Source organism: Neolamprologus brichardi, chromosome 23, assembly GCF_056152115.1.
Source record: "Neolamprologus brichardi isolate AB-2024 chromosome 23, ASM5615211v1, whole genome shotgun sequence".
Taxonomy (NCBI): Eukaryota; Metazoa; Chordata; class Actinopteri; order Cichliformes; family Cichlidae; genus Neolamprologus; species Neolamprologus brichardi.
Window position 1 is genome coordinate 38,143,317 of NC_142125.1, and position 23,518 is coordinate 38,166,834.

At 40.4% G+C, this 23,518-nt stretch overlaps 1 protein-coding gene across 4 annotated transcripts in view; it reads left to right on the plus strand.

The window, feature by feature from the left end:
• The first annotated feature begins 14,470 nt into the window (after window positions 1–14,470).
• Window positions 14,471–23,518, plus strand: part of mcf2la (mcf.2 cell line derived transforming sequence-like a) — a 38,549-nt gene continuing 29,501 nt past the window's right edge. For all 4 annotated transcript variants that reach the window (XM_087835703.1, XM_087835700.1, XM_087835701.1 and 1 more), the window contains exon 1: window positions 14,471–14,694. In XM_087835703.1, coding sequence (XP_087691829.1) covers window positions 14,622–14,694 — 73 coding nt within the window. In that variant the 5' untranslated portion in view covers window positions 14,471–14,621. The remainder of the gene's footprint in view (window positions 14,695–23,518) is intronic.

Genomic DNA, 23,518 nt, shown 5'->3' on the forward strand with positions numbered 1-23,518 from the left:
AATCTTGACAGAGAACACAATAAAAGGCAGAAACATCCAAAGAAGAGCTTTGAATGTTCTCCAAGAAGCCTGGAGAACGATTCCTGAGTTGAAATGATTATAAAGCTTGCCTATTTTTCTTGAAAAATATTTGGAGAACCCTAAAAATAATTCATTTTGGGACTCCATTCATGTGTGTTGTGATCTGATTTATTTCGCTATTATCTCCTACTTTTTGTCTTTGCATTCAGGTGTACAGTTTGTTAAACCCTGGCAAAGTCCAGTCTGCCTGGCTTCCCTCCTTTTGGTCCGAAGACCAATATTAACCATGGCGGGAAAGTGAAATTGAAAGTGTGTTTTCTTGGGAAAACACATGAGCTTAAAACTGCCGATGCCTTTATTTCCACAAGCTCTGGACATCCCCACCCCTCACACCACACCCCAGGTCATGTCTGTGAACCTGGTTGTTAAAAGTGTCACATTGTATTGCATGTGCAACTCGCCTTGTCTTTATTTAGCTTGGCTTATTGCCACGTCACAAGATCTCAGTCCATATGACTAAGAGCATGCTGTTCTATTGTCAAAGCAATGAAAGGAGCCTCTGTCAGGGGGGACTGGTAATTGGAGAGGGAATTGACCAAATTTGCTTTGATTGTTCTACCAGAAGTCATCAGAGCTGTGCGTGTGTGTGGTGAAGAGAGGAGTCTGTGTTGCTGTAATATAGATCTCACCTGCCAGAAAACAGCCTGAAATTCTGACATTGACACTGTTTGATCTCACTTGATATCAGAACTGAAACTAACCACTTCAGCTGAAGCAATATTTGCTTATAAAGTGCTGACTTGTGCTTTTAACTTGAATCGGTCAGCAGATCCTGACATGGATCACTGGATGTGTCGGTTTAAGGAAGACAGTTGTTAGGCTGGGCTTCCCACACAATCGTGCGATCAGTTTTAGACAATAACAACAGCATGCCGTGCCGAAAAGCCCCCGAAATCGAGTCTGTCATAAATAAACCGGGCGACCTAAGTTGAACACAAAATGCAAAAATAAACTGCTCACTGTACAGCACAGTTTAATGACAAGATAAAATTAGCAGTGGTAATGTCATTAACACCACTGAAGGCAGAAGTGTGTGTTTGCTACACAGAGGGATGGATGGTTTAAAATTGTGTTACGCAATTTCAAAACTGCCTTGTGGCCTGGGTGTCTCTTCCTTCCTCCCCCCTCCCTCTCTGCTGACCAAATTAAATGGATAGTGCATCAGCCGGTTTCTGTTCTCACCATTTCTCCTTCGTTGTTTCACCTAAACTGCTGCCGAAGTATGCTCACGGTTTATTATTGTTGCTGTTTTTCTTTTTAAAAATAATTTTTATTTAAGCTGCAGATCTACTTGTTGTTCTTTTCTTTTTGGTAACGTTCAGCATCTGTGCCCCTTTTTAGGAGCAGTCACGTACATGTGAGGAGGACAGTCTGCTGAGGTTTGGGTGTCCAGGATAAGGATGGGACAGGGAACGTCTGTTCCAGAAGACGTAGAGCAAGCCGTGGAGGTGCTGTCGACGATCAGCGGTAAGGAGAGCCTCGCGTTATTGGACGCGCCGTCGCACCACATTACTGCTTCTCACGTCTCACGTCATCTCATCTGTGGTTCTGTTGAAAGCAAAACGTACATTAACTCATCTTTATAGTCTTCTCCAGGTATCCAAGTTAGCTTTTTCAGTCCTTTACATGTGATATTTTGTAGAGAAGTCAATCTGTGCTTATTTATATTGTTCACAAATATGCACGTAGTGCTCGAAGCCAGTTGCTTGAGAGGTTAGTCACAGCATTTATGAATTCTAAACAGCAGGTGTTGGAGTTAGTCAGCTGGGGCCAGTTTCACAAAAGCAATTTGCCAGCATCCGCAATTGATGCCAGTGTCCTGTCTCACAAATCATTGTCATTCGCAAATTACAGATACCGAGTTCACATGTTCACATAGTTGAGCATTTCACTGGAGCTGTCAAATTGCTAATTATTTATTAATACAAATCGCAGCTTATGTGTGAAGCAAATCTCGTGGTTTATTAAAAAAAATAAATGATTTAGGAGCTTCTTGAAAAAGTAGGAGAACTGCAATTCTGCCCAGATGTACTATATTTAATGAGTTTACACCCAATCACAGAGCAGACAGTTTGGCAGGATTTGCAGCAGATGAGCAGAAATATTAGAATCTATTGACATAATTTGCTCATGTGATATTTTAAGACAAGATAACTGCAGAGAAGACTTTATTTAGTATGCCTAATGCAAGGTTTTGTTTTGGTGAAAGGAGCTCTGTTTTTGAATACTTGTGCTCACGATTCACAGTGCAAAGTGATATTCATTTATCATACTGGGTGTTGGTGCAGTGCCTCAGTTCATCTATAGACAAATGAGGTGTGACTGACAAAAACAAAACAAAAAGAACAAAAAAAAATACTATTAGGCTACAAGAATTTGCCACAAAGGAGACATCAGTTTCTGTGCCACCATAGTGTAGTTAATGGTCTCAGCATTGCTCCTCTTATAAAGATCGTTGAGCTTTGCTACCGGTTATTAACCCTGTAATGCCAAATGTATCATCTTTGATACATAGTTTGTTTAGACCTCTACATCAGCAGTGTGATGAGATTTATTCATCACTTTTTTTTTTTAGTCCTAACTGACCTACATGTTTATGTTTACATGTTTTAATTTATTTTAAGATCAACTGTGAGCACAAATTGCACAGAAATGCTGGATGTAGCACAAACGATACAAATTCAAACTCATATACGCAATTAGATTTTATTTGTGATCAGACTATTCAATAAACACTCTGGTTTCACAAGAAAAATAAATAAATCCTATATTTTTGGCAAATATTTCACAGTTCAGGCTTTACAGGGTTAGACTTCTGAGTTTACCCAGTTGGACTAAACTACCTGAGCTTATTTATTTTAGTTTACACAATTGTAATATGAGTTGAATATGCAAATTTAAAATAATTACTTCACTAGCTTTTTAAATTTTATATTTTTACATTTATTTACATTATTTCTTTCAATTTAAATTGTCATCTTCAAATGACTTCAGCTATCGACTTGGTAATGGCCTTTAATACAAGTCCTGTACCTCGTATAGACATAATGTTGTCTAATGTGTTGAGCCTGCAGCCTTTCTTTGCGCATTTAACTCTGCTTTTTTTTTTGCTTTTGCTTCAGCTTAAAAACTGCGCTCCTCTTATTTGGAAACGTAACGGTTACACAATAAGGGCATGAAAGATTGTAACATTGCTAAATATTACACCAAGTAATTGTCCCAAAGTTTCCAGGAGCACTTAAGTCGGACAATGGGCTTTACCAGGAATAAGGCGGGATAATTCAGTTTGTTGTCAGTGTGATTACGTCTGCAGACGGTTTCAGTTGGAGGGAATAGGTTTTAGATCTTTTGGATTGCTACTTGATTCATTAATAAATCTAATTGTGCAGAATGCCACATAATGAAAAGTGCATGACCACCTTTTGCTTGCGCACTTTGTGCTTTTTAAATCGGGAAATGCTTGTGCGATTGTGTGATGATGATTTAAGTGAAATAAAGGTAATGCGATACTCTAAAGGTGGTGGAGATCTTTGCAGATGGCACCAGTGTAATTTTAGTTTCCTTCCCTATCACCGGTACCACAGTGCCACAGTCAGAAGCTCCCATTGTCTGAGCTGCATGCTTATTAGAGCGTTTTTACTCCTCACGATCTATAAATGAATAATAATATAAAAAAAAGCAGTTGAGGAATTTGGTTAAGAAAATGAAACTATGTGAGAGTTAAGTCCTTGTGTTGGATAGAAGTGGTGAAAAACACTGCGGTATGCTCATAAACCACTTGCTGCTACTTGCACGTAAATGTGCAGTAAATAAATAGTTTGAGTTTACTTTTATCTCCAAACCGCCGGCCCAGAGTCAGTCTCAGCCTGTGATATATGACACCCGGGCACGTATTGCCGAGCCAGTTGCAATTAGCTGGAGAGGGATTTATGTCTTAGCCCACCCTCCGCCCCTCTTTTCCTGCGATAAACGCAGCCCAGACATGGAGTGAGATAAATAATCACACACTCTGCAGTCTAATCGAGGAGAGGAAGAGGAAGGCAGCTTAAAAGACGCCTCACGAAAAAAAAGTAAAAGAAAGAAAGCTCAGAGAGATGGTACGAACTGCTCTCTAAAGGAAAGATGTCTCTATTTGAGATGGTTCAGGAGAGCCAAGAGGTGTTCAATAAACTGCTCCACAGTCTGTCTGTATCCATCAGCGTGTTGACCCGACAAACACACCACAGTCTGAGCCATCAGCCGACCTGGAGGAGAGGTTAGTGTTAGCGTGTGTGTGCTGATTTAAAGTCTGTATTTGATTCTCCTTTTATTAATTGGAGTTTTCTCACTCTCACGCTAACTGGACGTGCTGTGTATGTATGATGTTCAGTGGTTCAGTCTCTGCTACTTAAATCAGTGTGACAGGATGATAGGACAGGATTTCCTACCGCTAACGGGGAGATTCCCTCTTCTGTTTTTCCCTCCTTCTTATTCAAGCATAATAAAAGAACCTGCCTGTTTAGTTTCCTGCTGAGGTTACAGTAAGTCCACAGTTGTCTGAGGGACTCGAAATTTGACCAAATGAGCTACAAAGGGAAACAAACATGACATGCTTTACAAATGATGCATGGTGTAGCTCGGTCCATAACTTTTTCTGTGCTGTTTACAATAAGTCAGGGTTATTGGGTTACTGGTTTAATTTAAATATCAATTTAACCCAGAAAAAACTATTTTTGGTTTTGCTTTAGTTAGAGGCTAAAAGATAAATGACTTGACACCAGGTTTCTTCTTGTTAAAAGGGAGTTTTTTCTTTCTACTTGCTTACAACGGATCGACTGATTGTTGGGGTTTCTTTCTATTTTTGTAGGCTCTTTATAGTCTGAAGCTTATTGAGGTAACTGTAGCTATGATTTGGTGCTGTTTAAGTAAAATGTAATCAATGCTACAGAAAATATATGAATATCTGACTGGAAAGTCCTCATTTAACATATGTAGTTGAAATTGTAAATTTGTTCTGCAGATATAATTCTTGATAAATTGCTAAAATCTCCTCTTTTTTTCTTGTGACCATGACACTGTGACTTTATCTCTTCTGGTTTGCATTCAGCATATATTTTCTCAATGCATTATACCAAAAAACTTTTCTTTTTTTAAAACAAAAACAAAACCCATCACTATCTCAGTCAGATACACCCTCATCTGTCTGTCAGTAAAACAGTAAACCAAAGCGCTAATCACTTAGTTTACTTTTAACCCTGGCAAACCAGCTGCCACTTTAATGTGTGCTCTTGAACGCAACGCTCTTTGGTGTTTTGACCTTGGTAACTGATTAGCTGATAAGGCTGTGAGTCGCTAATCGACCTTAGGTCGTAACACACCGACGGTAGAAATGTGTGTAGTTTAAAAGGAGAAGCCAAAGTCATGGGAACAGAGTAGAGCTGCTACATTCATCATGGCTACTAGTCTTTGCTGTGGCCGCCAAACAGTGGAAAGAAAAAGGAATCATAAGTCCACACAGACAGGTGAGTGCTGCCTGAGTGGGAAAAATTAGCTTCTTTAAAGTTTGGAACATTTTCTTGGGTCATAACTTGGTTAAGAGGTCATTTCAGGGTCACAGTTAAGGAAAAAACAGACTAGAAACAGTCATGCAGATTAATTTAGAGGTTTATCTTTTAACCCCTTCACTCTTCATGTGTTATGAAGATGTGTGACTTGGAAATGCTGTGGATCCATTTCTGCTGTAGGGATACTGGGAGTTAGTCTCTGCCTCAGACTTTATAGTGCAGGCTAAAGTAGCATATTCTTTGATAATAATCCATGTGGTAAAATCCAAGCTGAACAATGCTGACGACATAAAAATGAGTGTTTGTGAAATTGTGATAATGCAGTTTTTAACGCAAATGATGCACTCGAGTGAATCAAGTCGCTTCTGTGCTGAAGGAGCCAGGCTGACCAATCAAGCTCTGGCTGGACTGTGACGGTGACTTCTATTTAAATTTTGTTTAGCATTCATGAGGTTGTGTTTTTTCTCTTAGTTTTTAGTCTCAGTTTTATCCCAAAGAGTGTGAATCTGTAGATGTCATGTTGACTTTCTCTAACACTGAACGGTGAGAGCAAATTGTCCGAATAGTTTTTTATTCTCTGTACTCAGATATTCAATCATGAATGTTTCAACCTTGATTCTTTTGTTTTTCAGCCGTCCTGTTGTAAATTGTGCTTGGGATCACTGTCCTGTTGCATCATCCAGTTAGAGCCAAACTTTAGGTGTTGGATAGATGGCCCCTAAAACATTTTGGTACGCAGAGGAGTACTTCTTGACTCAGTGACTGCAAAACAAGCCCATATCATAACCCACCACCGTGCTTGACAGCCGGTATGATGTCTTTGTGCTAAAATGTCATTTGGTTTCCACCAACACGACGCTGTGCATTACGCTGAAACATTTCTACTTTCATCTCATCAGTCCAAAGGACATTGTTCCAGAAATCTTGTGGTTTGTTCAGATGTAACTTTGCAAACCTAAAACGTGCTGCCACATTTTAGAAAGAAGAGATTTTCTCCTGGAAATTCTTCCAAACAAGCCATACTTCAGTCTTATTTTTTGATTTTTGCCACCATGACCTTTAACATTTAAGATATTGACTGAGGCCTGTGAAGTCTGTAGCTCTTGGTTTTTTTTTTTTACAGTTTTTCTGAGCATTGCAGGGTCTGGCCACTTTTTTCCATTTGTGATTAATCTTTCTAACTGCAGACTTCACGTTGTTTGGAAATGGCGTTTTAACTCTACCAGACTGATGGGCAGCAACAGTTGCTTCTTTAAGATTATTGCTGATGTCTTTCCTTCTTAGTGTTGTGTTAACACACACCTGAAAGCTCCAAAGCTTGCTTTTAATCAGTGAATCAAGTGTATTTGTCTAGCAGCACTTGGCTAATACTTGCCCTCTATTCCTATGAAAGCAGTAAATGTGTATTTAAGTTTAACACAGTGCTTCTGCATTTCAACACAGTGTAATATGTCATGCTGTTTTTCATGTGAGGTTGTATTTACCTAATCTTAAGCCCTGTTATTGATCTGATAATATTTATTATATCCACATAATTAAACCATAGAAATTAAAGAGGGTGCGCTTTCTTTTGACCACGACTGTTTGTGCAGAGACTTTCTCAGTAGAAGGGAGGGGCCGAGGAAACGGGACAAGTGTAATCACTCAAGAAATGTTGACCGGTGTGCATATGAAAGAAATAGGGAGGGTCTAGAAATACAGCAGAGGATTAGGGAAGTGATATTCTGCTCCGTACCTGTGGAGATGAAGACGTTAAGCGAGGAAGAGGAGAATGGACAGAGAGTCAGGATGAAAGAATGCGCAGGAGAGAGGTTTGTCTGTATTTCACTGGAGGAGATGGAGAGCTACTACAGATACAGCCGCTGCTGTCAACGGCTGCACAGTGAGTTTCGCCGAGGTGTTTCTGTAAGATTTAAGGTGTTCTGCTTCATGTCACTGAACTCATGTAAGACAGGAACCTGGAGTTGTAATGTCACAGATGACAACTTTGAGCTACAGTTGGATTTTGAAGTCTATTTTGGACATCAGAAATTCACTTACTGCTGCACACAGGTATAGGCCATTGCTTTTGTAGTGCAGGTAAATTGCAAGAAATGTAAAATAAGAAGCATCATTTTTTTGCAAATGATGCATTTTCTCTTAAATGCTAAATCGTCTCTTATAGAATAACTTCCTGCTATTTTTAATGTCTTACGTTTACGTCCATCAGGGTTTAGAATGGCTTTTGTAAAGGTTTCAAAGATTTCTTAAAATATTCACAAGAGCACGATGTTTAGTTTCTGCAGTGCTCTCAGGCTGCTCTGGAGAAAATCGGAACACATGACAAAATGAAACTAACCTTGCGCTCACAAAGTTAGTGGGTTCATTATAGGTTGACTTGGCTAAATCTTGGCTTCCCCCTCTTCACAATTTATTTTATAATAATAATAATGATAGAAGATTTTCTCTGCAGTCTTGATGGTCAAGCTTATAATTCACCCATAGCTGACCAGTTCATCTTTAGTCATTCGTCATACTTATAACTGTGTGAAGAAGGGGAATGAAGATGCACAAGAAAACATGGCAACACTGTCAAATGGCTCTTGAGACTCCTTCTTAGAGGAAGTACATGTGGCAGAAAGCATTACAGTATCTGCTAGATCCTTATTTACACAAGGTGGTTCAGTAAGTTGACATCAGTACTCGAAAGGTGTGTGTGTCCATGTGTGTGTCTCCATCCAGCATGTATGCATGTGGGAAGCGTGCAGCTTTTGATATTTTTTGTGTGTGTGTCTGTGTGTGTTTTAGATCTTTGCCTTTCAGGGATATTTCAAGTCTATTTTGGGCCATTTTGATATGTATATTTTTAGTACAAGCTATTCTCGAAATACTTTATCACAAAGCTTGTGCTGTGTTTTGTTTTTTTCCTTCTTGATCCTGTTTTCCACCTTATTGTAGCTTTATCAAGTCATATTTCTATCCCCTGTCAAGATGGAGTCTTGGGGCCATTCGTCCAATGTCAGGATTGCTAAAGTTCTCTAAGATAGAAAATCACAGCAGATATTCAAAGGTAGTAAGTGCTTGAAACACATTTGCCACAATTGATAATCAGCTGTTTTCCTTATTACTTTATGTGGGAATTTCTTGAATCATTTCTTGTAATTTCTTGACTCCTCATGACAGAGATCAGTCTTCCCCTTAAGTACCAAGCCTTCCTCTTTCATGGGTAGTCTCATGATAAACAACTGAGATCATTTGTCATCATTGGGTGTTGTTTTTGTTTCGATTCAAACTCCTTCAAGTTCTCATTTGTAATAACATTTCTTACATTTTTCCAAAGTTTTTAAAGAGACTCCAGGTGGCATATTTCTGGACTAAAAATTATACAAAATTTAAAAATACAGTCTTTAAATATGATTGGCCAGAAGCTGATTTTGTAGTTTGAAAATCACAAATAAAATCTCATTTAACCATTCAGTTCAGTTCAGTTTAATCCAGTTTTATTTATATAGTATTAAATCACAGCAGTAGTCACTTCACTTGATATTGTAACATAAAGAACCCATAATAATAGAGACAGACCTCGACAATCAGACGACCTCTTATGAGCAAGCACTTGGCGACAGTGGGAAGGAAAAACTCCCTTTTAACAGGAAGAAACCTCCAGCAGATCAGGGGAGGCCATGTGCTGCGACCGGTTGGGGGCAAGGGGAGAGAGACAGGACAATAGACACTGTAAAAGTGAGCCAGAGATTGATAATGAAAAGAAGTGAGTAAAGAAGAAACACTGTGCATCATGGGAATCCCCTAACAGCCGAGGCCTACTGCAGAGTAACTAAGGGAGGGTTCAGGTTCACCTGATCCAGCCCTAACCATAAGCTTTGTCAAGTTTTAAGCCTAATCTTAAAAGTAGAGAGGGTGTCTGTCTCTTGAAAGTGGGAGCTGGTTCCACAGAAGAGGGGCCTGAAAGCTGAAGGCTTTGCCTCCCATTTTACTTTTAAATACTCTAGGAACAACAAGTAAACCTGCAGTGCGAGAGCGAAGAGGACTAATGGGGTCATGATAAGATGGAGCCTGACAACTCAATACCATGTATGTAAGGAGAAGGATTTTTAATTAGATTCTTCATTTAACAGGAAGCCAATGAAAATAATTTAATATGAGAGAAATGTAATCCCTGTCAGTGTATTGAACCAAACAGTCCAGTTGGAAAATGTAAAAACGTCCTGTTATGGGGCAATACTGAGGTATAATGGGAACGATGTGAGTCGTCAATTATTGAACTCTTCAAAGCAATAAAAGATAGCAGCAGTTTAAATGCGGTCTGTTTGATCGGCTGTAATGTTTTATTGATGTCTGACTAAAATATTTTAAACTTGTTAGGTAGGGAACATAGTTGGCTTGCTTCACTCAGTCACTGGTTGTAATGCTGCTCTGCAGACAGCTCAGAGATTATGATAAACAATGCATCAGGAGCTCTGAAACAGTGGGATGATACCATGTTTATGTCCTCTGTGATAGGCTGACTGATATATCAGTTGGATGCCATAAAATACAGTCATATGAACAGTTAATTGATTAAATGAACCTGGCAGCAATACGGCACATCACGTTTTTACATAAACGATCTAATATATATAAACAGTGTAATGACATAAGATAAGCCCCTCTTGATTGAAAGAGTGGAAATCCAGGTGTTGCAGCAACTGGGTGTAACACCTGGCGGTGATTTCTGCAGCATGAAAGAATTCCAGGGTGATGCTACGCTTTAGCTTGCTGATGTTATTACTTTGTTCATAAACAAAAATAATTTTGTGATGACTTTTAGGGGGATTTTAAATCTGAGTAACGTTTTCTGTGGAGCTAGTTTCAGATTGCTTTTTCTAGAACTGCTCGAGTGATATTGAAATTTGCTTGAAAACGTGATGGTATGGCCTGCACTGCCATAGAAGGCCTTAGAAAGAATATCTTCAGAGAGAGGGGCTGAATTGTAACACAGATTCCCAATTATGGGGTCTACTCAGGGCCAGGTAACTACATAAATTAGATGAATGGCTTTGAAAATATTAGAGCTTGAAAATGAAGGGAAAAGTGTATTTTTATTGTGATATTCAAAAAAATGGCATCCTCTAACAACTTCAAGAAAGATTAGTGTCTGATACAGCCTAAATAAAGCTGTAGTGAATTAGTTTTGCCTTAAATATTTAGATCACGTCAGCCTTTATCAGTGATATGCGCAGCTGTTTTGAACAAAGTTCCTTAAATCTCTTGAGATGTCGCTGATGAATACTGATCATCACAGAACTCACAGGTCAAACTAAGGACTAGATATGCGTGCATTTGTTTCCTGTAGAGAAATGCACGCATAGCATGGTGATAAATTTTGCTTCGTGTCGGGATAAGTGCGACATCTATCACCATCTACAGATAAAATTGACATGTTCCTTTTGGCCTTCATCCTTTAACCGACCCACACGGCCTGCTTTCTGTCAAGTTTCGGTTGATGTTGAGTAAATACTGTCCACCATATGGAGAAGAGGTGACAGAAAACAGCAATGTGGAAAGTGAAGGAAGGGAGAGGAGTCCAGTGGACATGTGAATGTCTTTGTTTTTCAAACTGAATTTGTTAGTTTTGTCTTCTGTGCTTTTACACTGCGGACATTTATAATTCGGAGATCGCTTCTTAAATAAACAGCCCAGTATTTATCAAACTATAGAGATGTTCGCACCTTTTTATTTCCTTACTCTGCCTCCGCTGCTTTTTTGGGCCTATGAGTCATTTCACAATTGCCGTCTTCCTGTTTATGCTGTAGCCGGCCTATAGTGTTTGATCTCGAAGCGGAAGGATTCAATACTGTTCTCTTTGTAGGCACGGATGCTGGGGAGGAAAGTCTCACAAAAATAATCAAGCTGTAAGTTATTCTAGCTGTTGTCTGCACTGCTTCCCTAATGCACACACATACAGGTACAACTAGTCTTCCTCTTCAGCCGTATGCACACACCGATGTCTGCTCTGCATCCCATGTGCACAGATGCACATTTCCACAATTCAAAATTGATCCATTTTCTGCTTTATGGTCGCCATATTTTGCGGGCTGTTTTTCTTTCTAAGCCGTAATTTCAAAGAGGAAGTCCTGGAAATAACCTGATTTAAATTTGATTTGGCTGCTGCTTGTTTTTGATGATATGACATTTTCAAAAAGAGAAGCATGTGATGAAGTTCATCATGTGCTGATTTCAGAAGTTGGGAGTGTTTAGTCGGGTTATCAGCGGTTTTATGCAAGTTAACAAATTACATTACCAGGATCAAATACACAAAGACCAGCATTTTAAATAAAATGACCTTATTAGACGTCTAATATAATAATATTTTATTTATATCGATATTGATTAATAGATTGATAGAGTTGTGCATAGAAACACACCTTCCAGCACAGAACAGATGCGATACATATATGCAGTACTCACAGCTTTCCTGTAATTTCTCTAAGTAGTCTTAAGAAATAGTTCTGCAGGCTTCTTGAAGGACATTCAAAGCTCTTCTGTGGATGTTTCTGCCTTTTGTTCTGTTCTCTGTCAATATGATCTCACACGGCTTCAATAATGTTGAGGTCTGGACTCTGGGGAGGCCAATCCATGGCTGATAGTGTTTCACTGTGTGTTTTTCTATCTAAGTTTGCTTTTACTGCATCACTGTCATGCTGGAAGATGTATCCCCACAGTAACAGCTGTTACAGGAGCCACCATTCACATATTAGTGAAAAAAACTGAAATGAAAAGTAAGTAATACATTTAGGAAATCTGAAGGCAGCTCACAATGATGGTGATAACTTTGCTGCGGACTTCATGTAAATTGTAAATGTTAAGGGGTGGAGGTGTAAACTGATGATGAGTGGGTGAAACTGCATGCATGATAAAGTGGTAGAGACAGGAAGTGAGCTATTAAAAATCCTCTGCCTTTTCCTGTGCAACAGCCAACGTGCTCTATCTTCTAAATCTGACATGATGTAAATGTACACGTACGCCCACAGGCCTCCATCCTGACACAGCTTCCTTCATGTATGCCAGCTCTTAAAGGACCTTCGGCCATTACTACACGAACATGTTTTAAAAAAGGCTCCAGCCTTTCATTTATTGATAATCTCATCTCAGACGAGACTGAGATTCATGTTTAATTTAATATTATTGTCAACCTCACACAACCATCATTTATGTCTATTTTTTTGGAACTTTCACCACTCTCTCTATGATTTCTACCTGCTGAAATATTTTAATATTCGGCCTAAAAAACTTGTATAATTATGTCTGACCTGGTGTAGTGGTTGCGTGCGCTAGGAAAGTGAACGCATGGCGTCCCCATTCCATGCATATGACATTATGACACTTTTTATGTAACATGAAAATTTTTTACTGGTATAATCACCAACAATCTGATGTGGCACAGCCCTAGTGTGGACTTTAGCCTTTGTAACTTTGCCACCTACATGCACAGAAGACTTTATAATAGTCTAAAGCAGGAATGTTGAACTCATTCAGGAGTTTAACTACATATTTAAAATACCCGACATACCCTAATGTGAGAAATATAATTACAGTTTCAGCAGAAGGTCTCAGTCTTTCTATGTGATGGCAACAGCATGAACACATAAGTTAGTAAAATGAAAGAAAACTTTCTCCTGTCATTAGAACTGGACTCTTAATTCACAAAAGTTGTCCTTCTGTATATTTTAATTTCAGGCCAATTACAAAAAGAACAACTTTAATTTAATCTATTACTTAATTACTTTAGTGTGGTATGAACGACTATTGTGGAGGTCTTTACAAGAAGGAAAAGCTCTAAAAAATGCTAAATCTATGCCCTCATTCACATTTTCCAAAGCTAACCCGGGTCAGACTGGAGTCTTTGCCGGGCTGATTTTGGACCCCGAGCCTTATGTTTGACAGCCGTGCTCTAAAGGAAATGAGATAAATGTACAGTCACTTTCTGGCAGAGCAGCACATATTTCACTTTGAAAGAAGATACTGTTTTAAGGCGACATAGGAGTTAATGAGTGTTTTTATCACAAATTTGAATTGATTACATTTTTTTCTCTGATTTTTTTTGTGTATAAAAATGAAGAGTAACGTAGCAGTAGTAGTAAAATAAGCCCTTAAAGGGCTGCTAAGGCATGTTGAAACCCACTAAATCTGAGAGTGTCCAGCGGACGACCTTTCTGAAAACTGTACATGCTTGCCGTCGTCTGGTTGTGCTGTTGTGTTTGCCTCAGCAAGGCTGTTGAAATTTTCAGTTTGTGTGTAAGAGTGAAGCAGGGGGTCCCCCTGCTGACCCCAGTGGCATTATGTGTGTCTTTTGTGCCTGTACGATGGTGCGAGAGAAGCGCAAGAAAACAGAGGCTTCCATTTCAAAGCGTGTTTGTTTTATTTGCTTACATTTGTGTACATACTCTGCTCTTGTTTTAAAGGAACCGCGTGCCAAAATCTCAAATTACATTTAAGCTAATTTACGTCTGTTTGGTTACACGAAGAGGCTGAATCAGGAAGACAGACAGACTCCTAAAAGCTGATTAGCATTGGCCAAGAGATCCTTTGTTTACAGTGAATTTAGATCATATTACATACTGCCTGATATTCAAGACAAATATTACTGAAGGCAAATTGTACAAATAGTACAATTTAAAAAGTGAAAGTAATTTATTATTATTATTATTATTAATAATAATAATAATAATAATAGACTTCCATGTTCTCTTCCATGTTCTCAGCCAGGGGGCGGGCTGGATCCTCCAGAAGCTCCGCCCCCGGCTGGCACAGACAGAGGGTGTGTGTGAGTGTGTGTGTGTGGGGGCTGTGCTGAGCAGTGACAGCTCAGTCAGCGGCTGGAGCAGAATGGACTCCCGTAACTTCCACCGAGATGTTCTCTGACAGAATATGCGGCCGTGCGTGAGCGTGTTTTAACTCTGTGTGTGTGTGTTAGAGGCGGGGAGGTGGACACACACACATGCACTGCCTAAACAAACAATGGCATTGAACAGAGTGTCTCAACTCTGCCACGAAATCACCAGGCTATGGCTGCAGCTGAAGATGATGACAGGTAGAGTGTGTCTGTATAAATGTGTGTGATTGTCTGCTTTTGGGCAAAGATAAGATTGTGGGAATTCTGCAGGTGTGTTTCTCTTTGTATGCATTTAGTTCTTGCTCTGTTGACTCAGTGCAGTTGTTACCTGTGCACTCTGGTGTCAGAGGTAAACCTGGTGAGAAAGGAGAGCCATGTGTCCACTTAAGATCTTAGACAACAAAAAACAGACTAATGAGGGTAATAACTGACTGAGTTAGCCAATCAGACTTGCACATGCAAGATTGCTGAAAATATGTCTAGAGTAACCTGGTGTAGACCTAAAGTGTAGTAGATCCTTTCAACATGTTGCTGCTATGGTAAATGGCAACGCATTGTCTTAAAAAATGTTGCTTTTTTTCCTGAAAAGGTCATATTGATAAAACTAATGCAGAGATCAGCAGGGAAGTGAACTTTCAGAAAATAAAGACTATTGTAGTAAAGGCTGTTGTTGTGGTAGAATAGAAACCTTTTTGACACATAAACCCATCAAAGTTAAGGCTGTGTGAGATCACTCATGTCATGAGGAGCTGGTGAGGGTAACCCAATTTATGAATGAAGGAAGGAGATGAGTGAGCATGGTCTGACATTGATTTTTGTCTCACTGCACAAAGATGCTCTTCCTGCTAAAGGCACTATGGTCCATCAGACGGTTACATAATCAAATCTGAAGTGGACAGTGCATTTTGTCCCGAGGTCCTGTTTGTGCGTTGAAGCGAGGTGTGTGTGTGTGTGTTTATACAAGGTCTGTTTACCCACAGTTACAGTACTCAGTGGGGCACGCTGACAGCATGTTAATCACTTTCGTCCCATTAACTAACACAGTGCGTTTCCTCTTGTCAGTTGGAAGCAGCGTTGGGACAAAACGCTTTTGAGACTTTGAATGTCAACATCTCCTCCCCCTTATTTCCACCCTCTGTGCGTGATTGCGCGCACGTCATTTGACTCCATCTCATCTATTTGGCCTTTTTTTTTTAGTTTGCTCTGTTGTGGAATAATGGAAAGCTAAAAAAAGCCGCAGAGTTTATATGAATCCATAGAGATTTTGGTCGAGCCTTTCATGGCCCCTCAGGTGTGTGTGCAAAGTAGTGTTTGTTTTGTGAGCCTGTTTCGTGTTGCTGTGCAGAGAGAGAGCGTGTTTGATCTGCTGGCAGATGGGCTGAAGTTATCTCACGAGCTTAGCCCGTTCATGCACGGGCAAACACACCGCAGAGGTATCAACCTTTCCTTTCTTACTTTTGCCAAGTCGAGATTAGAAATCGGCAAGTCGTGACTGTGTCCCGATAAGGCCACTGATATACGTGTGTATGTCAGTGCCTTATGATCTCAGAAACAGGAAGCATTAACATCGAGTTAAAATCCAATGTTTGCGCTGGATTTAGCAGCAGTAGCTGCTTTTATATAAAGTTGATTTGTTTGATCCTAGAGTGGCTGACACACACACACACACACACACACACACACACACAAAGCAAAACATATTTAATACAGTCAAAAAGCTAAATTAATCTCTCATGATCTCAGTGAGCAGGAGTTTGGGTTAATAATAAAATGCAACAAATTAAGTGTATTGAATACAAGTGACACATTTGTCAGGCTAATACAGTTTCAGTCAGCCTTAGGGACCTCTTGCTGTTTAATATTGCTTAGAAGATGCACCCCGAAATCCCAAAGTGTGTGTGTGTGTGTGTGTGTGTGTGTGTGTGTGTGTGTGTGTGTGTGTGTGTGGTCTCATTTTAATGTGACTTTTTGGTGAATTGACAGGCTTCTGTGTGTCTTTGAATGCAGCTTTCTATCTAAGCTTGCAAGCATTAGCTCATAACTTAGCACTCATTTCCATATCATTCAAATATGATCGCTTCTGACTCCAATAAAACGCCATGGTGATGGCCCAAAGGCCAGACTTCAGCCTTCAACCATAAAATGGAAGTCCATTAACAAACTGTTGATGTTCTTGTGGCTATGACCATCTGTTATATACAGTCTATGACTTTTTGGTAAACATTTCCCATTCATGTAAAAAAAAAAAAAACTGCAACTTTGCATTTGTTATAGTTATGTTACAAGTGCTAGAAGGTACAGGTAGATAGTGCATTTTAATGCACTAACAAAAAAAAAAGGACACTGACACAAAGGCTCAGTCTGGATACTGGACTTCCCGTGCTGTTTTGGTAGAGCCATTACTGCCTGGCAAATGGTCACCTCTTTTACATACTACACTGCAGAGCTTGTAGCCTCTTCTGACACTGCTGAAAAATACATTCTGTCATACATGTAGTGCAAACTCACTGTCCTGGGTCAGGAAGAAGCAGAACTAAATTTCTGCCTCTTCAGCAGGCTCTACTAAGCTTTAAAAAGCATTCTAACTTCCTCTGAAGTATCGCTGACCTTTTAACCGTGACCCACTCGGCTTCAGATCAGATTTCTTTGCTAGCCAGTATCACGGCACTGGATTACTCTTCAAAGTTGACTTTCCTCTGCGAATATCAGAGTTGAAGGGCTTTCGTCAAAAGTGGAGCATTAGACACCTATAATCACATGTAAATTATACTAAAGCATTCTGCAGAGTCATACAACCTTGACTACATGAAGAAACTACACCAGAGAGGGAAAATATCTGGAATCTGTGATGACTTAATGATGCTAAATCCATCTTGAAGTGAATCTGGCTCAGCGTTAGTGACTTTTAAGACTATTCTAAGAAATAAGTCTTACTTCCAGGGCATGATGATAAAAAAAAAAGTGGTGGTGTTAGCTTTTCTCTGCAACTGGAGGGTCCTTTTCAGGCAAGTCAAAACACAGGGCTATTGGATTCCTTCCTTGCTGGCTGCCTCCTTCTTTTTCTCTCCTAGTATGTAATTTCCCCCCCTTTTTTCTTCCTCCCCACTGTCTTTCACTTCTCATGTTCTTTGTTCCGTGTAGTGTAATGACTGGCAGCTATGGCCAGAGGCAACTAAAAAAGGGCTGCTGTTATATCTGCTGGTTTTGCGCTCAGCTCGTGCTATTACTGTATGTTTTCTTTTTTCCTCTCTAGTGGTGGGGAGAGGGGGAGAGGAAGGGAGGAGGACCTGGATTTTAAACCCACAAAATTGCGAGTACATGCTTTGTAGTTTAGTGAGGTGCACCACAGATTTACCGACGGCTCCCAGCCCGTTTGGGAGTTTCTAGATTCTGAAATTCCCACGACGGAGCTCAAGTCTGTAGCCAAGATCAGGTAATGTTTGTCACCTGGTGGGGTTCAGGAGGGTCACATCAATTACTGAGCCACCTAGATGGCTCAATTATTCACAAATTACCTTATGGAATGGCGGGTCTGGTTCATGCTGACGCACTCAGACACTCGAGTCATTTCACACTGTTGCACTTGCTGCAAAAATAAAGGAAAGACATGGTCTGGTTGTTTTAACAGCGTGTGAGCGTAAATAGACTGAAATTACCTTTAACTAATAGGTGAATTCCTTTTCTTGTACTTGAAGGTGGTGCATGAACCTATTTGAAGCCTCAGCATTTTTTTATTTTGTATTTTTTGGAGCCAGACGTGACCATAGGTGGATGAGAAGGTGGCGTGCTAATGTTAGCAGCTGGAACTAGAATACTTCCATGCTTGATTGGAAAGGAGCATCAGTGGGCCACATGGGTGCAGTTCAGTCACAGACATGCTAATTAGTGCTAAGTTAACAGACTGATAAAAAATAAGTTTCACTTGTTAAAGCTGATGTACATGTCCTCGATGCACCGTGCAAAAGTTGACGCTTTGCTTCCTATTTTGGGCGCTTGCACTGAACTGCAGAAGCACATTTGCTGAATAAAGAACGATTCTGCACAAACTTGTCTTGACATCAGCAGGCAATAAAGGGCTGCATTCACTTGTGTAACACAAATCAATATTATTATTGTTTCTTTAAAAAGATTAATGCTGCCTGAAAGGGTACGTGTGTGTATTCATTTGCAGATTTTTGCGAGTGGCTTGAACGCACTTTGCTTCGGCGCAGAGTGGGAACCATGCCTGAGAGGGATTGTGTGTCCGTGTGTGTGTTGTGATGGCAGCGCAGACTGTAGACAGAGGGACAGTAGTGTGTTGTTTTGCTGAGATGATGATGCCACCATCTATTCAGTAGATTGGGGCTCGCTGCCAGTGACCGAGTAAAGCCTAAAGCTATTGTTCTGGATTTCTAACTGCAGTGGACTGGACTCAGAGGACATTGCTTTCGTTTTCTTGGCCTTTTTAAGTTGAAGATTTAATCTTAAGAAGATTTCGCCAAGAAAAAGCTTGTAAAATGTACATTTGGTGATTTAAGGTGGCTGCAAGCGATTGGTTTGTAGAGTAGGTAAAAAATAAATCCAGAAATTGACATATTGTTTTTTTCACCACCAGTGAAACTATTTTTTCTTTACACTTCTAAATATAAATAACTTGTACACAAATCCAGTCGTGATAACCCTTTACAGCCAAATGAAACAGTTGCAAACCTGAAACATGATATATCGGACCACCTGTGTCTGTGGGGTCTCCTTGGCAGGGCGTGGAGGTCCTGGAAAACACACTTGGATAGGCATGTTGTTCAGCATTGGCAAATGTAAATAATAAGTAATAATTCACCTGGACTCTATTCAGTGAAACCTATGTGCTCCAGCTGACTGAACACTTACTGCTGTAGCTTCAGACATCAAATAAAAACATGTTTTTTGACCTGCTAATCTTTCTTGAGCCCCGGTAGTTGAAGCTTTGGGTGTGGGGATGGGCACCAAATTCACATGCATTCCAGATCACTGTTGGCCCTGTGACCCAGTTGTTTGGCACGGTGTGTGTGCATGCCAGCCCTTATCCTGTGTTGGTGTGTGTGTGTGGTAGAAGCACCACAGCAGTGACAGATGGAGCGTTGGTAAACCCGGACTATAATGCCAGATAATAAAGCTTGGATTCCCTCACATGTACACACACACACACATACACAGCTGCAGAATGGTTGTGTTGCTTCTCAGCATGTAACTCGCACAAATGTGCACACAACTGGCCATCTCTCTGAGCTGGTATTTAACGCCAATACAACTTTTAGCCCTGCATGCCACGCCCTCACCAGATTCCCCTACCTAGTGCCTTCGAGTCTACATTCCAAGTCGGTCCTTTTCCATTTGGTGCATACCATAGCAGCAGATGCAGAGCTTAAGGTCTCAGTGACGTGCCTGAGTGCTGGTGGACATGTGTCTCAGTGAAATTCATCCTGTCTGCTTCAGGTTTTCCATCAGTTTGATCCTTTTACAATCTAAATGATTAATTTTGTGTTAAGAATCTAAATCAAGTATCACTGGTCCATGGTTGAGTTCTTTCTCTTGTTGCAACCATAAACACGTAATCTAAAATGTACTAAACGTTATAAACTACATACTAGAAGAGGGTTAAAATGGGGTTAACAACATCTATAGAGTGCAGCATCAACAACCAATCATTTACCAGTTTATCTGTAATGATTAGGGATGGGTATCGTTTAGGTTTTATCCGATACCGGTGCCAAACTGGTACTTTTGAAACCGTGCCGGTGCTTAAACGGTGCTCAAACCGGTGCTTAAAGAATGGAGAACACAAAATTGGTCCAAAAACCTCTCATGTTCAGCTGGGGGTTTTTTTTGTAAAAAGATAACAATGTTAGCCTTTTCTGCAGCTATGGGGCATATATGGTATCACTCTGGGCTGGAAGCAGTGCTTAAACAATAGAAAAAACACAAATTTTGTCCAAAAACCTCTCATGTTTAGCTGTTTTCCACTTTTTCTTTGGTCATTTTAGCCTTTTTGGCCAGGGTGAAGGGAGTATCTGCCATCAAACAAGAAGACAGCCGCATGTAGCTATGACAATGTTTGCTAGTTCACCTTACTGCATTAATGTAATAACGTGGTTAGCCTACTCAACGTAAATTACACACGGACAACATTAAGCTACTCACGCAGAGAAGAACGGCTGCTGCTGCCATCCGTCATCATTTCTGCTACACTGGCAGGGCTAGGGGCCAGGACTCTCCTCTTTGGGTTTTTGGGGGATGTTGCTAACTCCGGGTCCGATAACAGGCAACCCACCCACAGTAGATGCGCTCGGTGTGAGGTCTCGCAGCAAGCTTTTTCGGCTTTTAAAAAAAACTCTATGCGTCGCCAGGTGTTTCATCGGATTCGAGGTGTTACCTCCTTTGACAGTATCACAGTATCACCTTAAAGCACTTGTTGCAGGCTGCTGAGTTTGCATATTTTGCTGTGAAGTACAGCCAGACTTTTGACCGCTTCGTCTTGGGCATTTTTAATCTGTAGCTCTGCTCTAAAAGAACGTACGTACCTGGACCCGCCTACTATCCTCGGAAACGTAAAATGATTGGCTAGAATTCAAAGTGTGTGACATCTCAGGAAAAAAAAGCACCGAAATAAAGCACTAACAAAACACAGGCACAACATTAGGGGGAACAAAAGGTTTAAATGTTGTATTTTAAGCGGGCCCTATGGCCATCAGTGGACCGTAATAACACTTCTCCATTTGCTTATGTCTTGTTGTGTCTATCTAAGGTTCTCTCTGTATGTTGTGCACCTCTGTGTCCAACCACATCCTGGCTGTTTTTGTTTGCGCGGTCCTCAGTGAGGGTCATGTCTATGCACTCGTGTGTATAGTCACGTGTGTTTGACTGCACTCCAGTCAGCTATCTGGCTTCCTGCGGCTTTGAGCTTTGACCAGCCATCGATGCTGGCAGCCGTCAACAAGCAGAGAACAGCTGGCTGCCGTCTTTGAACCGACAATGTGTGTTTAGTGATGAAAACCTGTAGGAGCATGACTGCAGAACAAAGGAACAGGATGTGTGTGTCCATCTGGGTGATGGTAATACAATGTATTGGCGACAACAGTCTGGCTTTTATAGGACTTAATTGGGCTGCTGCCTTTCATTCTCCTCAGAGTTGGGGTGACACGTTATTAATCCTGAGAATCATTTCTCATATGACAGACAAATAAACTTTTATCTTAATATGACATTGAACTTCCCCACACAGTAAATACAGTAAGCATAAAAGGAAGCTCATGTGACAGTCTTCTTACTCGCATGTACTCTCTTCCTTTTTTCAAATATACTCCAATATATTTAGACTTTGCTGCCAACTGTGTCTGTTTTTTTGCTTTTGATTTGCACATCTGCAATAACCGCAATAACTCTGTAGCAACAGCTACATTAATTCTTATAACAACAACAGTTTTACGGTTTTCATATTGAGGTAAATGCTCTACAATAATACAGAGAACTCCAACAATCATCACCTACGGGCATGCATCTAGTGACTGGGCGAAGAAACCAAAACCCATTTTCGTTGGGGCTCAATAACCTCAGTTTTATCTGAATTTAGGAGCAGGAGTTCAGGGGTCATGTAGGTCTTTATGTCTTTAAGGCAGTCTTGCAGTTTGATTAATCGTTGCGTGTCATCTGGCTTCATTGAAAGATAAAATTGGGTGTCATCTGCATAGCATTGAAAATGCATGATGCCTTGTAATAATATTGCCTAAGTGAAGCATGTATAATGTAGATAGAACTGGTCCCAGGACAGAAACCTGTGGAACTGACAGAGCTGCCATCAAGGAGAACAAAACTATATGACAAATGTAAAAGAAAGTTAATAGCTGTGATTTGAAAACACAAGCTGCAGCATGTGCAGCAGGTCACTGCTGAAGCTGCAACTTTGCAGAATGTTTGACGTTTGAATAATATTCACGTCAGTGTTCTCCTCCCAACACTGGACTGTTTACAACCTTTCAGATCACGAGACTCCACATCATCTGTAGTGTGACGGTGATGCTGAGAGAACATGCTCAACATCGCATAATGTTGGATGCTGTGCGTTTTATGGTTTTAAACTGTGGCGCTCCTCCTGACCCTCTGCCACAGGGAGATCACATCCACGGTATCGGCTAGCACCAGGCTAACACATTAAATATGTAGGCATGTGTAAAGAAACCCTGTCCTCCATTTCATCTTATTGAGACGAGAGCACCTCTACAGTTGTTTTTTTCCCAACTGCTTCCTTTTCCCTCTTTTCACCCTTTAAATCCAGGTCTTTTCCTCCCTCATATATACAACCAAGAATACAGCTGGAGACATTTAGGAGTGTGAAATGATCCGATTTAGTGCAGCTGCATATTAATCCTGAAATGATGCATTCATGCAGCACATATGTCTTCATCCGAGTTGTACTTAACATTAACTTAAAAGTTATTTTAACTGCTGAATAGAGCCCTTTAGAAATGCAATACACAAGTTAATAATGGTGTAATATTTTCCTAATGCATAAGATGGCTGGGATACATATTATTTGTCCTTCAGATAAGCCCCTGAGAAAAGGATGAATGAATTTGGGAAGGGGTGTCAGAGGCCAGGGGGGAAGGGTACAAGGAGGGAGGGGGGCATTCTTTCGAGGCCCCCCATAATCACTATTTGTGTTTGGCTGCCTTGTCCCACTTCCAGTGTGTGTGTGTTGTTTGGTGGGTAAAAGGGTTTCGCTCGCAGCCTCGCCACTATAGTTTAATTTCATTCATTCCACTGAGGACAAAGCGAGCCGTTTGAGAGTTTCAGCAGCAGTGAAAAGCTGCCCGACGCCTGAATGTCTGATATATCTGCACCATTCACCCATATAGTTCACAAACCATGAGCACTGTGCAGGTTATTTCAGCAAAATGAAATTGTTCTCTACAAATTTTCTTACATTTTTATAAAAATATGAGGTTCAATTGGGGGAGAAAAAAAAAGTCTTACAAAGTAGATTTTTGCATGCAGCGGGAAACTATTT